The sequence below is a fragment of the Lagenorhynchus albirostris genome, chromosome 1 (assembly GCF_949774975.1).
Source record: "Lagenorhynchus albirostris chromosome 1, mLagAlb1.1, whole genome shotgun sequence".
In the NCBI taxonomy this organism is placed as follows: domain Eukaryota; kingdom Metazoa; phylum Chordata; class Mammalia; order Artiodactyla; family Delphinidae; genus Lagenorhynchus; species Lagenorhynchus albirostris.
The window spans coordinates 122,040,097-122,053,328 of record NC_083095.1 but is presented as its reverse complement, the minus strand read 5'-3'; the positions used below and the strand labels follow the sequence as shown (position 1 = coordinate 122,053,328).

Sequence of the window (13,232 nt, the reverse complement as noted above, 5' to 3'; positions counted from 1 at the left end):
TCATCTGCTGTATGTTTTTCTGTCTTCTCATTTTGCTTATCTTACTGTGTTTGGGGTCTCCTTTTTGCAGGCTGCAGGTTTGTAGTTCCCGTTGTTTTTGGTGTCTGTCCCCAGTGGCTAAGGTTGGTTCAGTGGGTTGTGTAGGCTTCCTGGTGGAGGGGACTAGTGCCTGTGTTCTGGTGGATGAGGCTGGATCTTGTCTTTCTGGTGGGCAGGTCCACGTCTGGCGGTGTGTTTTGGGGTGTCTGTGGACTTGTTATGATTGTAGGCAGCCTCTCTGCTAATGGGTGGGGTTGTGTTCCTGTCTTGATAGTTGTTTGGCATAGGATGTTCAGCACTGTAGCTTGCTGGTTGTTGAGTGAAGCTGGGTGCTGGTGTTGAGATGGAGATCTCTGGGAGATTTTTGCCATTTGATATTATGTGGAGCTGGGAGGTCTCTTGTTGACCGGTGTCCTGAAATTGGCTCTCCCACCTCAGAGGTACAGCACTGACTCCTGGCTGCAGCACCAAGAGCCTTTCATCCACATGGCTCAGAATAAAAGGGAGAAAAAGTAGAAAGAATTAGTAGAAGTAGAAAGAAAGAAAGAAAAAGAAAGGAGGGAGGGAGGGAGGAAGGAAGAAAGGAAGGAGAGAAGGAAGGAAAAAAGAAAGATAAAGTTAAATAAAATAAGATAAAATATAATAAAGTTATTAAAATAAAAAAATAATTATTAAGAGAAAAAAAACGGACGGATAGAGCCCTTGGACAAATGGTGGAAGCAAAGCTATACAGACAAAATCTCACATAGAAGCATACACATACATACACACTCACAAAAAGAGGAAAAGGGGAAAAAAATCCTAAATCTTGCTCTCAAAGTCCACCTCCTCAATTTGTGATGATTCGTTGTCTAAAGAAGGGAAGGAAGGAAGGAAAGAAAGGACGAAGATAAAGTAAGATAAAATAAAGTTATTAAAATAAAAAGTAATTATTAAGAAAAATATTAAAAAAACAGACGGATAGAACCCTCGAACAAATGGTGGAAGCAAAGCTATACAGACAAAATCTCACACAGAAGCATACACATACACACTCACAAAAAGAGGAAAAGGGGAAAAAATAATAAATCTTGCTCTCAAAGTCCGCCTCCTTAATTTGGGATGATTCGTTGTCTATTCATGTATTTCACAGATGTAGGGTACATCAAATTGATTGTGGAGCTTTAATCCGCTGCTTCTGAGGCTGCTGGGGGAGATTTCCCTTTCTCTTCTTTGTTCTCACAGCTCCGAGGGGCTCAGCTTTGGATTTGGCCCCGCCTCTGCGTGTACGACACCGGAGGGCGTCTGTTCTTCGCTCAGACAGGACGGGGTTAAAGGAGCAGCTGATTCGGGGGCTCTGGCCCACTCAGGCCGGGGGGAGGGAGGGGCACGGAGTGCGGGGCGAGCCTGCGGCGGCAGAGGCCACCGTGACGTTGCACCAGCCTGAGGCGCGCCGTGTGTTCTCCCGGGGCAGTTGTCCCTGGATCCCGGGACCCTGGCAGTGGCGGGTTGCACACGCTCCCCGGAAGGGGGCTGTGGATAGTGACCTGTGCTCGCACACAGGCTTCTTGGTGGCGGCAGCAGCAGCCTTAGCGTCTCATGCCTGTCTCTGTGGTCTGCGCTTCTAGCCGCGGCTTGCGCCCGTCTCTGGAGCTCCTTTAAGCAGCGTTCTTAATCCCTTCTCCTCGCGCACCAGGAAACAAAGAGGGAAGAAAAAGTCTCTTGCCTCTTCGGGAGGTCCAGACTTTTCCCCAGACTCCCTCCCGGCCAGCCGTGCCGCACTAACCCCCTGCAGGCTGCGTTCACACCGCCAACCTCAGTCCTCTCCCTGTGCTCCGACCGAAGCCCGAGCCTCAGCTCCCAGCGCTGCCCGCCCCGGCGGGTGAGCAGACAAGCCTCTCGGGCTGGTGAGTGCCGGTCGGCAGCGATCCTCTGTGCGGGAATCTCTCCGCTTTGCCCCCCCACACCCCTGTTGCTGTGCTCTCCTCCACGGCTCCGAAGCTTCCCCCTCCGCCACCTGCAGTCTCCGCCCGTGAAGGGGCTTCCTAGTGTGTGGAAACCTTTCCTCCTTCACAGCTCCCTCCCACTGGTGCAGGTCCCGTCCCTATCCTTTTGTCTCTGTTTATTCTTTTTTCTTTTGCCCTACCCAGGTACGTGGGGGGTTTCTTGCCTTTTGGGAGGTCTGAGGTCTTCTGCCAGCGTTCAGTAGGTGTTTTGTAGGAGTTGTTCCACGTGTAGATGTATTTCTGGTGTATCTGTGGGGAGGAAGGTGATCTCCGTGGCTTACTCTTCCGCCATCTTCCCGGCTTGCCATCCCCACAACTGTCACGGCTTCGGCCGCCGGGGCCCCTCCAGAGCCGGCAGCCTCAGTGAGGCCGCCCTCCCCTCGGGCTCTGGGGCCGTTCCGTGATGGCGGAGGGAAGAGACCCCGAGCTGTGGGAGTTACAGCTCTGCGGAAACGCGGGCTCCGTTCTTGGTTTTGTTTTTAAGTAACATGGTAAATCTGTCAAATTCACAGAGTCTAGCAGACATTCTGGGAGTAGACGGTAAACCTCCCATCCCCATTTGGAATCTACTGAATGTATTTCATTTTTAAATTATAGAACTGGTGTGCTAACGTGGAATTAAAGAAAGCAGCTGACTAGTTTTCATCATCTAATGCTGTGATTTGGGTTTTCAATTGCACATACTCATCTCTGTCCAAATGTTTCATTTCTTACCTACCTAAATATACATGTATTCACAGTATCTGATGGCTTCAAATACCACATATATACATACTTGACTAGTTTACTCAGTATCTCCACTAGGGTGTGTAATACATAGTATTCAGAACCAGACTCCTGATTACAGATACCTATCCTCCCAAAGGGCTGTCCTTGTGATCTTCTCTCAGTAAAAGCCAACTGCATTCTAAATACATTATAGTCATCCTTGTCTACTCTCATGTGCACATCTGATCCATCAACAGATTTCTTCAACTCTATCTTCAGAATACATCTGGAGTCTAACCACTTCTTACTAACCCCACTGCTACTACTATGTAATAATTACTTCTGCTGTTGCTGTTCCTATAGTAAATTCTGCACTCAGCAGTTAGAGTGAGCCTTTTAAAACACAGATCACATCATCCCGTACCTCTGTTCACAGTTTTTAATGGTCCTTCCCATTTCCCTCAGTGTAAAACCTAGAGGACTTGCAATGGCCTGCAAGGCCCTATGTGATCTGGACCCCAGACAGCTTTCTAATGTCTCCTACCACTCTCGTGCATGCACATTTTGCTCTAGCTGCTCTGTCCTCCTTGAACTCAGGCAGGGCCTCTACATAGTTTTTTTGAAAGGACACTTTGTGTGGCTTCTTCCCCTACCTCATCTAGATCTCTCTGCTTGATTGTAGCCTTATTGGGGACCTTCCCAAACCAGCTTATAAAAAATAGTAAACCCACACAGTACAGTATTCCCTGTTCTCCTCACCCTGCTTTATTTTTCTCCATAGCATTTATCTGTCATATTAATGTTTTTATTTATTGTCGCCTCATACCCCTCCCCCACCACAACTAGAATATAAGCTCTGTGAGATCTGGGACTTAGTTTTGTTCACTGCTGGGTTCCTAGCACAGTATGCGGGATCTAGTAGGTGCGTTTGTTAAATAACTGCTTAGGAAAACGATAAAATTCAGGTGTTAGATTACTAAAGCTATTAAAATTACCTCTGAACTGTTTTCTGTGAAATGTCAGTGTATCATTTTTATTTTCAGATTGGGACAGTGCAACTTTAAGTAATGAGTCACTCTTGGACACTGTGTCTAGATTTGTTCTTGCAGCTCTTCTGAAACACACAAATTTACTCAGTCAAGCATGTGGAGAAAGCCGGCAAGTAACTTAAACTATCCTCAGACAAATATTTGCTCTCATGATGTCAGAAGTTAAGTAACTTTTCTATTTTGGTTCTTTATTTAGATATCAACCTGGTAAAAGCTTATCAGAAGTGTACCGTTGTGTGTACAAAGTTCGAAGTCGTTTACTTGCTTGCAAGAACCTTGAACTTATTCAGACCAGGTCATCATCAAGAGACAGATGGGTAAAGTTGGAAATCAGTTAATTTCTATGTTTTTCTGCAAGCTGTGAGAGATAGCTCCATATTTGTGTATGTGAGGGGAAAAAAACTGTGGCTTAATTATTGCAGATGTTCAATAAATATTGAGTAGTTCTTTTTCTAGTGAAAATAATTGGATGAGTAGAAGATTGGGGGTTTATTTAACCACCCACTTATCAAGTGTGATATGGCTGCTAAGGAAGTTTATATATTCTTAGGCCATATAGGTAATAACAACAAATTGAATTGTCCAAATCATATGAAATATTATTCCTTTGTTTTCGCTCATCAGATCACGTTTGAATTATCCTATTTGATTTGGGGTGCCATAACTTATGAGGGATATTAGCAAAGTTAGATTGGTTAAAGGTCTGAAAATCATCTTATACAAGAACTGGAAAGTGTCAGAAATGTTTAGCTTAGAGAATGAAAGCAAAGGGGAGTCGTATGATAGGTGCCTTAAAGATATTTAAAGGACTTCCATGTAGGAGAGGAAATAAATGTGTTCCCTGTTGTTCCAGAGGGCACAGGTAGGACCAAAGGGTAACAACGGAATGGAGAATCATTGTTAGCTGAATGTAAGGAAAAAAGCCTTCTAATGATTAGAGTTGCCCACCGCTGGAGGTAAAGATTGAAAACTTTCATTAAGGATGTTCCAGAAGTAGTTCTTGCAACAAAAATGAGATGATTTCTAAAGTGCTTGGTAATCCTGATAGCACGATCCTATAATTATGAGTATAGCCTGATACCTCACCTTCAAAAGTGCTTACTTTGAAATGTCATATGTTAGATGCTTTGCACTCCATTATTTAGATCTTAGATTTTAAAAACCAAACTTTATCTCTACATTTGTGTTATAGTATTCTTTTGGCATGCACTGATTTAATATTTGTGGATCCAACTATTTGCTAGTGACCTTGAAAGCCCATGAAATATACTAATTAGCCATTTTGTTGAGTCTCAAATTTGAAACTTAAATATTGTGGAGATACATGACTTACGTATTTTGTGAGTCTGACTGACTGCTCAGTATCCCCATCCAATCATGAATCACAAAATAACTTTTATTGTACATCTGAGGATATCATTAAAAAATTTCACTTGTGCTTTATACTGAAATATGTGGGATGTTTGTGACTCTCTTCACCACTGTTGTAAGGACTCTTTTCTTTAGATGACTGCGAGGTAGCATAACCACTATGGGAAATAAAATTAACATTGTCCTTACCAGATTTCTAATTTTTGGTTTCCTCAGGGACAAACAAAGTAAAGAAAATAATTAAAAACAATACTGTTTGTATAATCGAGATTTGCTAAGAGAGTAGAACTTAAAGTTTTTCACCAAAAAAAGGTTAAAAATGCTGTTTTGTTTTAAATTAGCATTATTAAACATTTATACAGAGTAACAATAACATACACAGCTTGAGGGAGACTGAATGGAATCACATTTCATGTTCTTTACCTTTTATGCTTGGTGTCGTACTCAACTCATTTTAACTTAGCAGTTTACAGCAGAACAGCAATATGTATGAGTCAATTTACAGCATGACATTTTAATCAAAATATTGAGAAAGAGAGCATAGTTAGATGTTTCTGTATATTTTGTGTACATACATTCTTTCTAATCTTTTCAGATTTATCCAGTATATCTTTTGTTTTTGTGGTAAAATTCATGTGTTATTACTGCTATTAGCATTATTTTCCATGATAAAAAATCAAGGTTTTAATGATATTTTTCAAAATTAAAAAATATATATATTCAGTGTAGCTCTGATCATTCTTTAAGATCTCGGAAAACCAAGACTCTGCAGATGTTGATCCTCAGGAGCATTCATTTACCCGGACCATTGATGAAGAAGCTGAAATGGAAGAACAGGCTGAGCGAGATAGGGAAGAGGGGCATCCAGAGCCGGGGGATGAGGAGGAAGAACGGGAACACGAAGTGATGACAGCTGGCAGTGAGTATATCCGTCTTGCTTTACAGATACACACTGTGGCATTCTTTTTGGTAGGGAAACTGACTGTAGAAGAGAGAGGCAAAAACATTTCCTTACAGTTTTTCTAAAGAGGTGTGATATTCTCCTGATGATCTGATTAGCTACATTTCAGTTCTTACAACTGCTAGTTCCGTCCTGAAGCTGTTGGATTGCATGTTTTGGGCTGAAAAGCTCTGGAAGCAGGCTTTTGGAAACAGTACCTGTTCCACTGAGTCTCATTTATGAAGTGATGCCCATGAGTCATTGGATAGGGACATTCAAAGCATGTTCTCTGGAGGGTACCAAGTTGTCCATTCACCTGGCTGGCCTCTGGGTGGTGAGGAAGAGAGCCCCTTTCTAAATAAGCCTATTAGGAGAGCCCAATTATTTTCCATATGTAGAACTTTTTAAATTATAAACTTCCCCCACTGACTGCACTGCTGATTTCAGTAGAGAGCAAGAATATACATGAGAATATTATTGGCTGGTGAATGACATTTTTCATACTTTTTTATTACAAGGCTACAGATAGTTTTAAAATGTAATCATTTAGCTGTTTAAAGAGAAATATGGAAGCTTTGAAATATTTGTTATCTTTTGAGTGATCTGGCTGTTTCAAGTTAAAGTGTATATTTACTTTTGTAGCCTAAAACATTTTGGCCATCTATGCATTTGGTATTGAGATTGTATATATATTTCAGTCAATTTGACACTTACTTTATTATCAGTTTATCTGTGTTGTGCATACTTCTAAAAATGATTTTGAGGTGACTCAAAACAAGGCCAAAACCCATTAAAACAAGAGGAGAAATATAAGGTTCAGATGGAGAAGAGGGGATTGGAGATGAGGAGGTGGAGAATAATTTTATATATATATTAAAATATATATATATATATATAACGTGTGTGTGTGTATATATATATATATTTTTTTTTTTTTTTTTTTTGCTGTGCTGCATGGCTTGCAGGATCTTAGCTCCCCAACCAGGGATTGATTGAACCTGGGCCCTGGCAGTGAGAGCACTGAGTCCTAACCACGGGACCGCCAGGAAATTCCCAGAGAATAATTATATTTTAAAACCTAGGCTGAGGGAACATTTACAGATGAACTTAAGACTTAGTTTAGAAATTCCTAAAAGCAAAGACCAAAGGGGAAAGCACAGTAACAAAAGATAACCCTCAATTATATTAAAAGAAAGCGTAATAGTTACCCAGGGAGTAATAATTTTTAAACTAGCTGCCATTTTTGAGCATCAGTTATATGCTGGGCACTGGGTCAAATGCTTCACATAGATTAACTCATAATCCTCTCCGTCCTAGATGATTTCTAGTATTACCCTGTTCTAAAGATGGACAAACTGAGGTTTAAGGAGGCAAAATTATGTGCCTAGGGCCACTGTTCGTAGCAGCTGGAATTAGAACCAGGTCTGCCCCAAATTCCAGTAACCATTCTCTTAGTTACTTTAACTGATTTCTAGCTCTAGACTGTTAGTTCGTTGCTTTGACTTTCTTAGAAATAAGGGACTTTCAACAGCATAATGAATATATTGTCATAATAATACTTTGAAATATACAAATGCATTTTTAAAGTTTGTACTTCCATATTAACAGACAAATCTAGTATTTTACAAACTTTCTTGCCTGGGTTCCCCATTAAAAATACCATCTTCACTTAAATTTGAGTAAAACATTCTTTTCCTATTGTGAAATACCTATCACTGCATCAGAACCTTGTTAAACCCACTTTTTACACTTGTGAATTGGGAAGAGCTGGCATAAGATGGACATTCCTGGTGATACTATTTGACTCTGGGGGCCGTCTTGGCCATATTATTATAACCAGATTCTGTTTCAGCAAAGACCTTTAATGGTTGTGCTTATGTAATATGTTTAAAATACAACAAAGTGTAGGTATTAGGAATTATATGGACTTCGGAAGGGGAAAGGGGGCTCTTCATTATAACTAATGCAACTTAACTTTTGTCTGTTTCTTTTGTAACCTGACAATTTCAAACCAAGGTTGTGAACATTTCAGAAATAGGCAGTTATTTTTATCTAACCCAGTGATTCTCAAACTTTAATGGCCTTCAAAATCAGCTGGAGGGCTTGTTAAAACGTACATTGCTGGCTCCATGCCTAGAGCTTCTGATTAGAAAGTCTGGGATGGGCCCAGTATTTTTCATTTCTAACAAGTGCCAGATGATGTTGATGCTGCTCTTCTAGAACCACACTTTGCAAACCACTGATCAAACTCATAAGAGTAGAAATAGAATCAACCAAATATAAATTCTGTAAAGGCATAAGTATTTCCTATTGTAATTTTTATAAAAAGTTTAATGTTATACGTGTATTTTTGATAAAATTTAACTTAGTATTTAATGTCTAAAAAATGATTTTCCCTCTTTCAATAAGTTTTTGGTCCAAACTTTTTGACTGTTTTTATTGTTATTTTCTTTGCTCTTCTCTCCCCATGTGTTAAGACCTTGTTTTTGTGTTACATGTTACAGAAATCTTTCAGTGTTTCCTCTCAGCCCGTGAAGTAGCTCGTAGCCGAGATCGAGATAGAATGAACAGTGGGGCAGGGTCTGGGGCTCGAGCTGATGATCCACCTCCTCAGTCTCAGCAAGAGCGAAGGGTCAGCACAGACCTTCCTGAGGGTCAGGATGTGTACACTGCTGCCTGCAACTCCGTGATCCATCGATGTGCCCTGTTAATATTAGGAGTAAGTCCTGTGATTGATGAGCTTCAGAAGCGAAGGGAAGAAGGACAGTTGCAGCAGCCTTCCACAAGTGCCTCTGAAGGGGGTGGACTTATGACCAGGTGGGACTGACTAGAAACTTAAAACATTTCTCTCCTCTCCTTGTTTCTTTATGCATTGAAATGGTTTATTCTCACTTATTGTATTCTGAAATTAACACAGACATGGAGGAGGAAATACAAATTGACAAGGATGAATTTAATGTAAAGAGTGATACTAATTCAGCCTGGAGTATAAATTTCTGATTAAATGAGGAGGCACAATTTTTCACACATGTAAACAACAGTAGTTGATTGGCATAATTCTGTAATTTAGTGGCATGGAAATTATTCTGATGTAATTGAGAAGGACTTTGTGCTTAGACCTGACTGAGAGCAAGGGTTTTCCATTGACAGACATAATTACTCCTCACTGTGTGTGTGTTTTATCTCTGTGCTGCTAGTTCCATTCAATTTTATGTTCACTAACAGTCCCAAATCGAAAAACTTTTCTTTGTGCATGTGAGACAGGAGTGAAAGTCTTACTGCAGAGAGCCGGCTAATCCACGCAAGTCCAAATTATAGACTGATCAAATCGAGGAGTGAATCTGATTTGTCTCAGCCTGAATCAGATGAAGAGGGTTACGCACTGGTAGGTATACCTAGATTTAGTAAAGAAGGAATTTTGTATAGCAACGTAAGACTTTGGTTAGAGTAAGTAATATACGTTTGTTTTAGACATACAAAAACCTTTTTAAAAGAACTTTTAAGAGAAATAACTATATTGCATAGGTATTTATCATCTCTATGTTAGTGACTCAGATATCTCTCTTTAGCTCTGACTTGTTCCTAAACTCCAAATTCACGTATTTGACTCCTTGATGGACGTTCTACCTGAACATCTCAGGTGACCACAATCTTAACCTATTCAAAAATAAACTCATTTTTCTCCTAAGCCTCTTCTCTCACATTCCCTATCTTAGTAAGTGTTACTATTAACTACCCAGGCTGGAAACCTGGGTTCATCCTTGACTCTACTTTTTCTTAATTCCTGGTCCCTGCAACCTCCTCACTCCCCACAGTCCAATTAGTCAAACCTTGAAAATTTTACTCTTAATATCTTTGTACTATGTCCTGCCCATCCCTCTTGCCACTGCTCTGTCTCAAACTTTCCTTCTCTTTTGCCTGGCCTGGTACAAAACTCTCCAAACTGGTTGCCCCATCTCTTGTCTTATGCCCATCTTCAACATTTCACTAGAATAATATACCTGAAATACAAATCTGTTTATATCTCCTCTACTTAAAATCTTTCAGTAGCTCTCAGTTCTCTATCAAAAAAGCCTCAGGACCTGAACTGCAGGCATTTAAGGTAAAAATCAAAGAAGTGCGATGCTGATTTATATAAGGAGTAGAAAGTAATATGTGCTATAGTGTGACGGGTAAAATAAATTATAGAATGAAAGCTGTCTAATAGATAGCTTCTATTTGAATAGTTTTGGACTTAGAGTTGATAGCTGGATTTTCATTTTGGCTGATCCTCTGCCTTATATGTGAATCTGTATGTGCTACTTGACTTCTCTGGGCCTTAGTGTCCCATTGTATGATATGAGGATAGTAGTGACTGTTGTGTAGGTGGTCATGTGTTAGACTTGGCTTCTGAACCCGATCCTACTGATGAATAGCTTTGAGACCTTGGTCATGTCACATGATAGCGCAAACGGAAACTCTGGGTTTTTTGGATTGAGATTCATTTTTAGCTCTGAAATTCTTCTCTTATGAATTGAGAAACTGGATGTGAAAATATTTTTGAGAAGTATAGAGTGCTACATAAACATGAAGCTATTGTTTAAAAGAAACTTCTAAGCGTGAAAGATTCCTCCCCTGAGGAAAGTTGAACAGTGTCTTCAAGCAAGTTTCATTGTTTGTTTTTGTTTGTTCTTCCTCCATTTATTCTTCATTCCCGTTATTATTTCTGTGCTCCCAGTTCACGTTCCCAGTCTTGCCGTCTACTGAGATTCCTCTCTGTCCATTTATGTTTCCAAGTTGATCAGTCTCATTATCTAGTCTCCTAGCCCTGTGACAGTTTTATAACAGATCATGTCACTTCTCTCCTCAAAACCTCCAATGACTTTACTATTTCTCAGAGTAGAAGCCTAGGTCCCTGCAGGGGCCTATAAGACTCTACATATCCTGGCCTCACTCCTCTCTGATCTCCTCTGCTGCTACTCTCTTCCTTGATGGCTCTCCTTCTGCCACACTGACACCTCTTGGCTTTTCCATGAACATACCACACAACTTCCCCATAGGGCCTTTACATGGCTGTTTCTTCTGACTGGAATACTGTTGTCTGTAGGCAAATCCCCTTGCTTCAAGTCTTCGTTCTGATGTTACTTTTTCAGTGACACCTACCCTCACCACTCTATTTGAAATTCCAGTTTGCTCTCCTTTCCAGATATTCACTCTGTCTGCTTTGCCTTGCTCTGTCCCCCTCACCCCCGGCACCTAACATTATTTGCTATATTTATCAGTTTCTCTTAGTCTACACTAGAATATAAGCTCCCTGAGGATAGAAGTTTTTGCTGTTTTATTCACTGCTGTATCCCAAGTACCTATAGTGCCTGGCACACAGTAGGCAGTCATTAAATATTTTTTTAACGAATGAATGTCTGTCTAATCTATTTTGGTAAAATTTCTGTGCCTATTTGTTCTTTCCACTCTTCAATATAGGCCCTTGTTACTTTTGCCTGAACTGGTAGTTTTCAAACTGATCTCCCTACTTTTTCCAGTTCCTCTCCTTTGATACTGCCAGAGGTAGAGCTCTTAAAAACGTACACAACGGACTTCCCTGGTGGTGCACTGGTTAAGAATCCGCCTGCCAATGCAGGGGACACTGGTTTGAGCCCTGGTCCGGGAAGATCCCACATGCCACGGAGCAACTAAGCCCGTGAGCCACAACTACTGAGCCCGTGTGGCATAACTACTGAAGCCGGTGAGCCTAGAGCCCATGCTGTGCAACAAGAGAAGCCACCGCAGTGAGAAGCCTGTGCACCGCAATGAAGAGTAGTCCCTGCTCGCTGCAACTAGTGAAAGCCTGCGCGCAGCAACGAAGACCCAACACAGCCAAAAATAAAAACAAATAAATAAATTAAAAAAAAAAAACACAGACACACACACAAACACAACAAGAACAACAACAGAACACCTGCTGGTCATGCTACCTTCCTATTAAAAAAAAACTCAGTGACTCTGCACTGCCTACCCAGAAATCAAAGATTCTGGAAAATGTTGCTTGCCTGCTTTTGAAGCCAGTTTTGCCCTGCGGTAATCTGCATTTTTGCCAGAGCATAGTAGTCCATCTGCCAGACTCCAAACATACCTTTTGAGCCTCTGCTCAAGCATCGTTTGCCTTAAATGTCCTCCTGGGTTTTGTTGATGAAGTCCTGCCTCTCTCTTAAGGCCTGGTTAAAATGTCATCTCTTCCAGAAAACTTTCCTAAGATTACTCACGGTGACTCTGTCTGTTATTTACATGGCAGTTTGTTAGTATCTATAATAAACCACTAATGGTTTGTCTCATTTTGGACTTACTTATGTATTATTAGTATTTCTTTCCAGTAGACCTCTTAGAAGGTCTAGAGTTTTTTTTAATGTCCCTCATGTCTCCTACATTGTGCTTTGCATATTGTAAATGATTGATAATTCATTTCAACTGAAATGAAAGTTAAAAGATGAGGATAAATGTAGTTAAAGTGGCGTACTTTTTGGAAGCAAACAATGAAATCTGACTTAGTCACAATAGACTGTATTGAATTTGACCTGGGGCAAGACACTTAACCTTTCTGAGCTCCAGCATTTTTATCTTTGAAATGGGGAATACCACTACCTGTTATACTTGCCTCAGCGGGGTCGTTGTGAACAACAAGTTTAGTAATACAATTTAAAACATGTTGAAAGTTATGTTTTCAAAACATAATGGGAAGACAGATAAATGGAGGTGGGTTGAACCTAGATATAATTGCCATGTCTAGGTTCTACAGAATTTTAAAAAGATTAAGAAACACATTTTTGGGAAAGATGGACTCTTAATCAACTTTTCTTATGGAATATTTAGAAAGATTGTGTCATAAAAGGTGGAAAAGTCAAGAACTAGAGAGAGCAGATTCTGTTGTGGGTGAGGAGACTTGGGCTGAGCCTTCAGGCTGAGCCTCCTGTAGACGAAGAGGAGCAAGCCGTGGGGGCAGTGTGGGATTTTCCAGCTGAAATATGTTACCCTTCTGTCTGAGGTTGTTTAGGATTATCATTGATGTCTTTGATATCTGGTAGTACTTGTTTATCCTGAATTGTCAGTGAATGAAATGCTTTCTTAAAATAACTGAAGTTAACCAGCTTGATGCTAAATCTGAGTTTT

The 13,232-nt window shown here is 40.6% G+C and overlaps 1 protein-coding gene across 1 annotated transcript in view; it reads left to right on the top strand.

The window, feature by feature from the left end:
* HERC1 (HECT and RLD domain containing E3 ubiquitin protein ligase family member 1) overlaps positions 1-13,232 on the top strand; it is a 171,482-nt gene that overhangs the window by 51,945 nt on the left and 106,305 nt on the right. Inside the window, exons 19-23 of the mRNA XM_060151494.1 lie at positions 3,776-3,890; positions 3,978-4,098; positions 5,900-6,071; positions 8,597-8,909; positions 9,357-9,477. Of these exons, the coding sequence (XP_060007477.1) occupies positions 3,776-3,890; positions 3,978-4,098; positions 5,900-6,071; positions 8,597-8,909; positions 9,357-9,477 (842 nt within the window). The remainder of the gene's footprint in view (positions 1-3,775; positions 3,891-3,977; positions 4,099-5,899; positions 6,072-8,596; positions 8,910-9,356; positions 9,478-13,232) is intronic.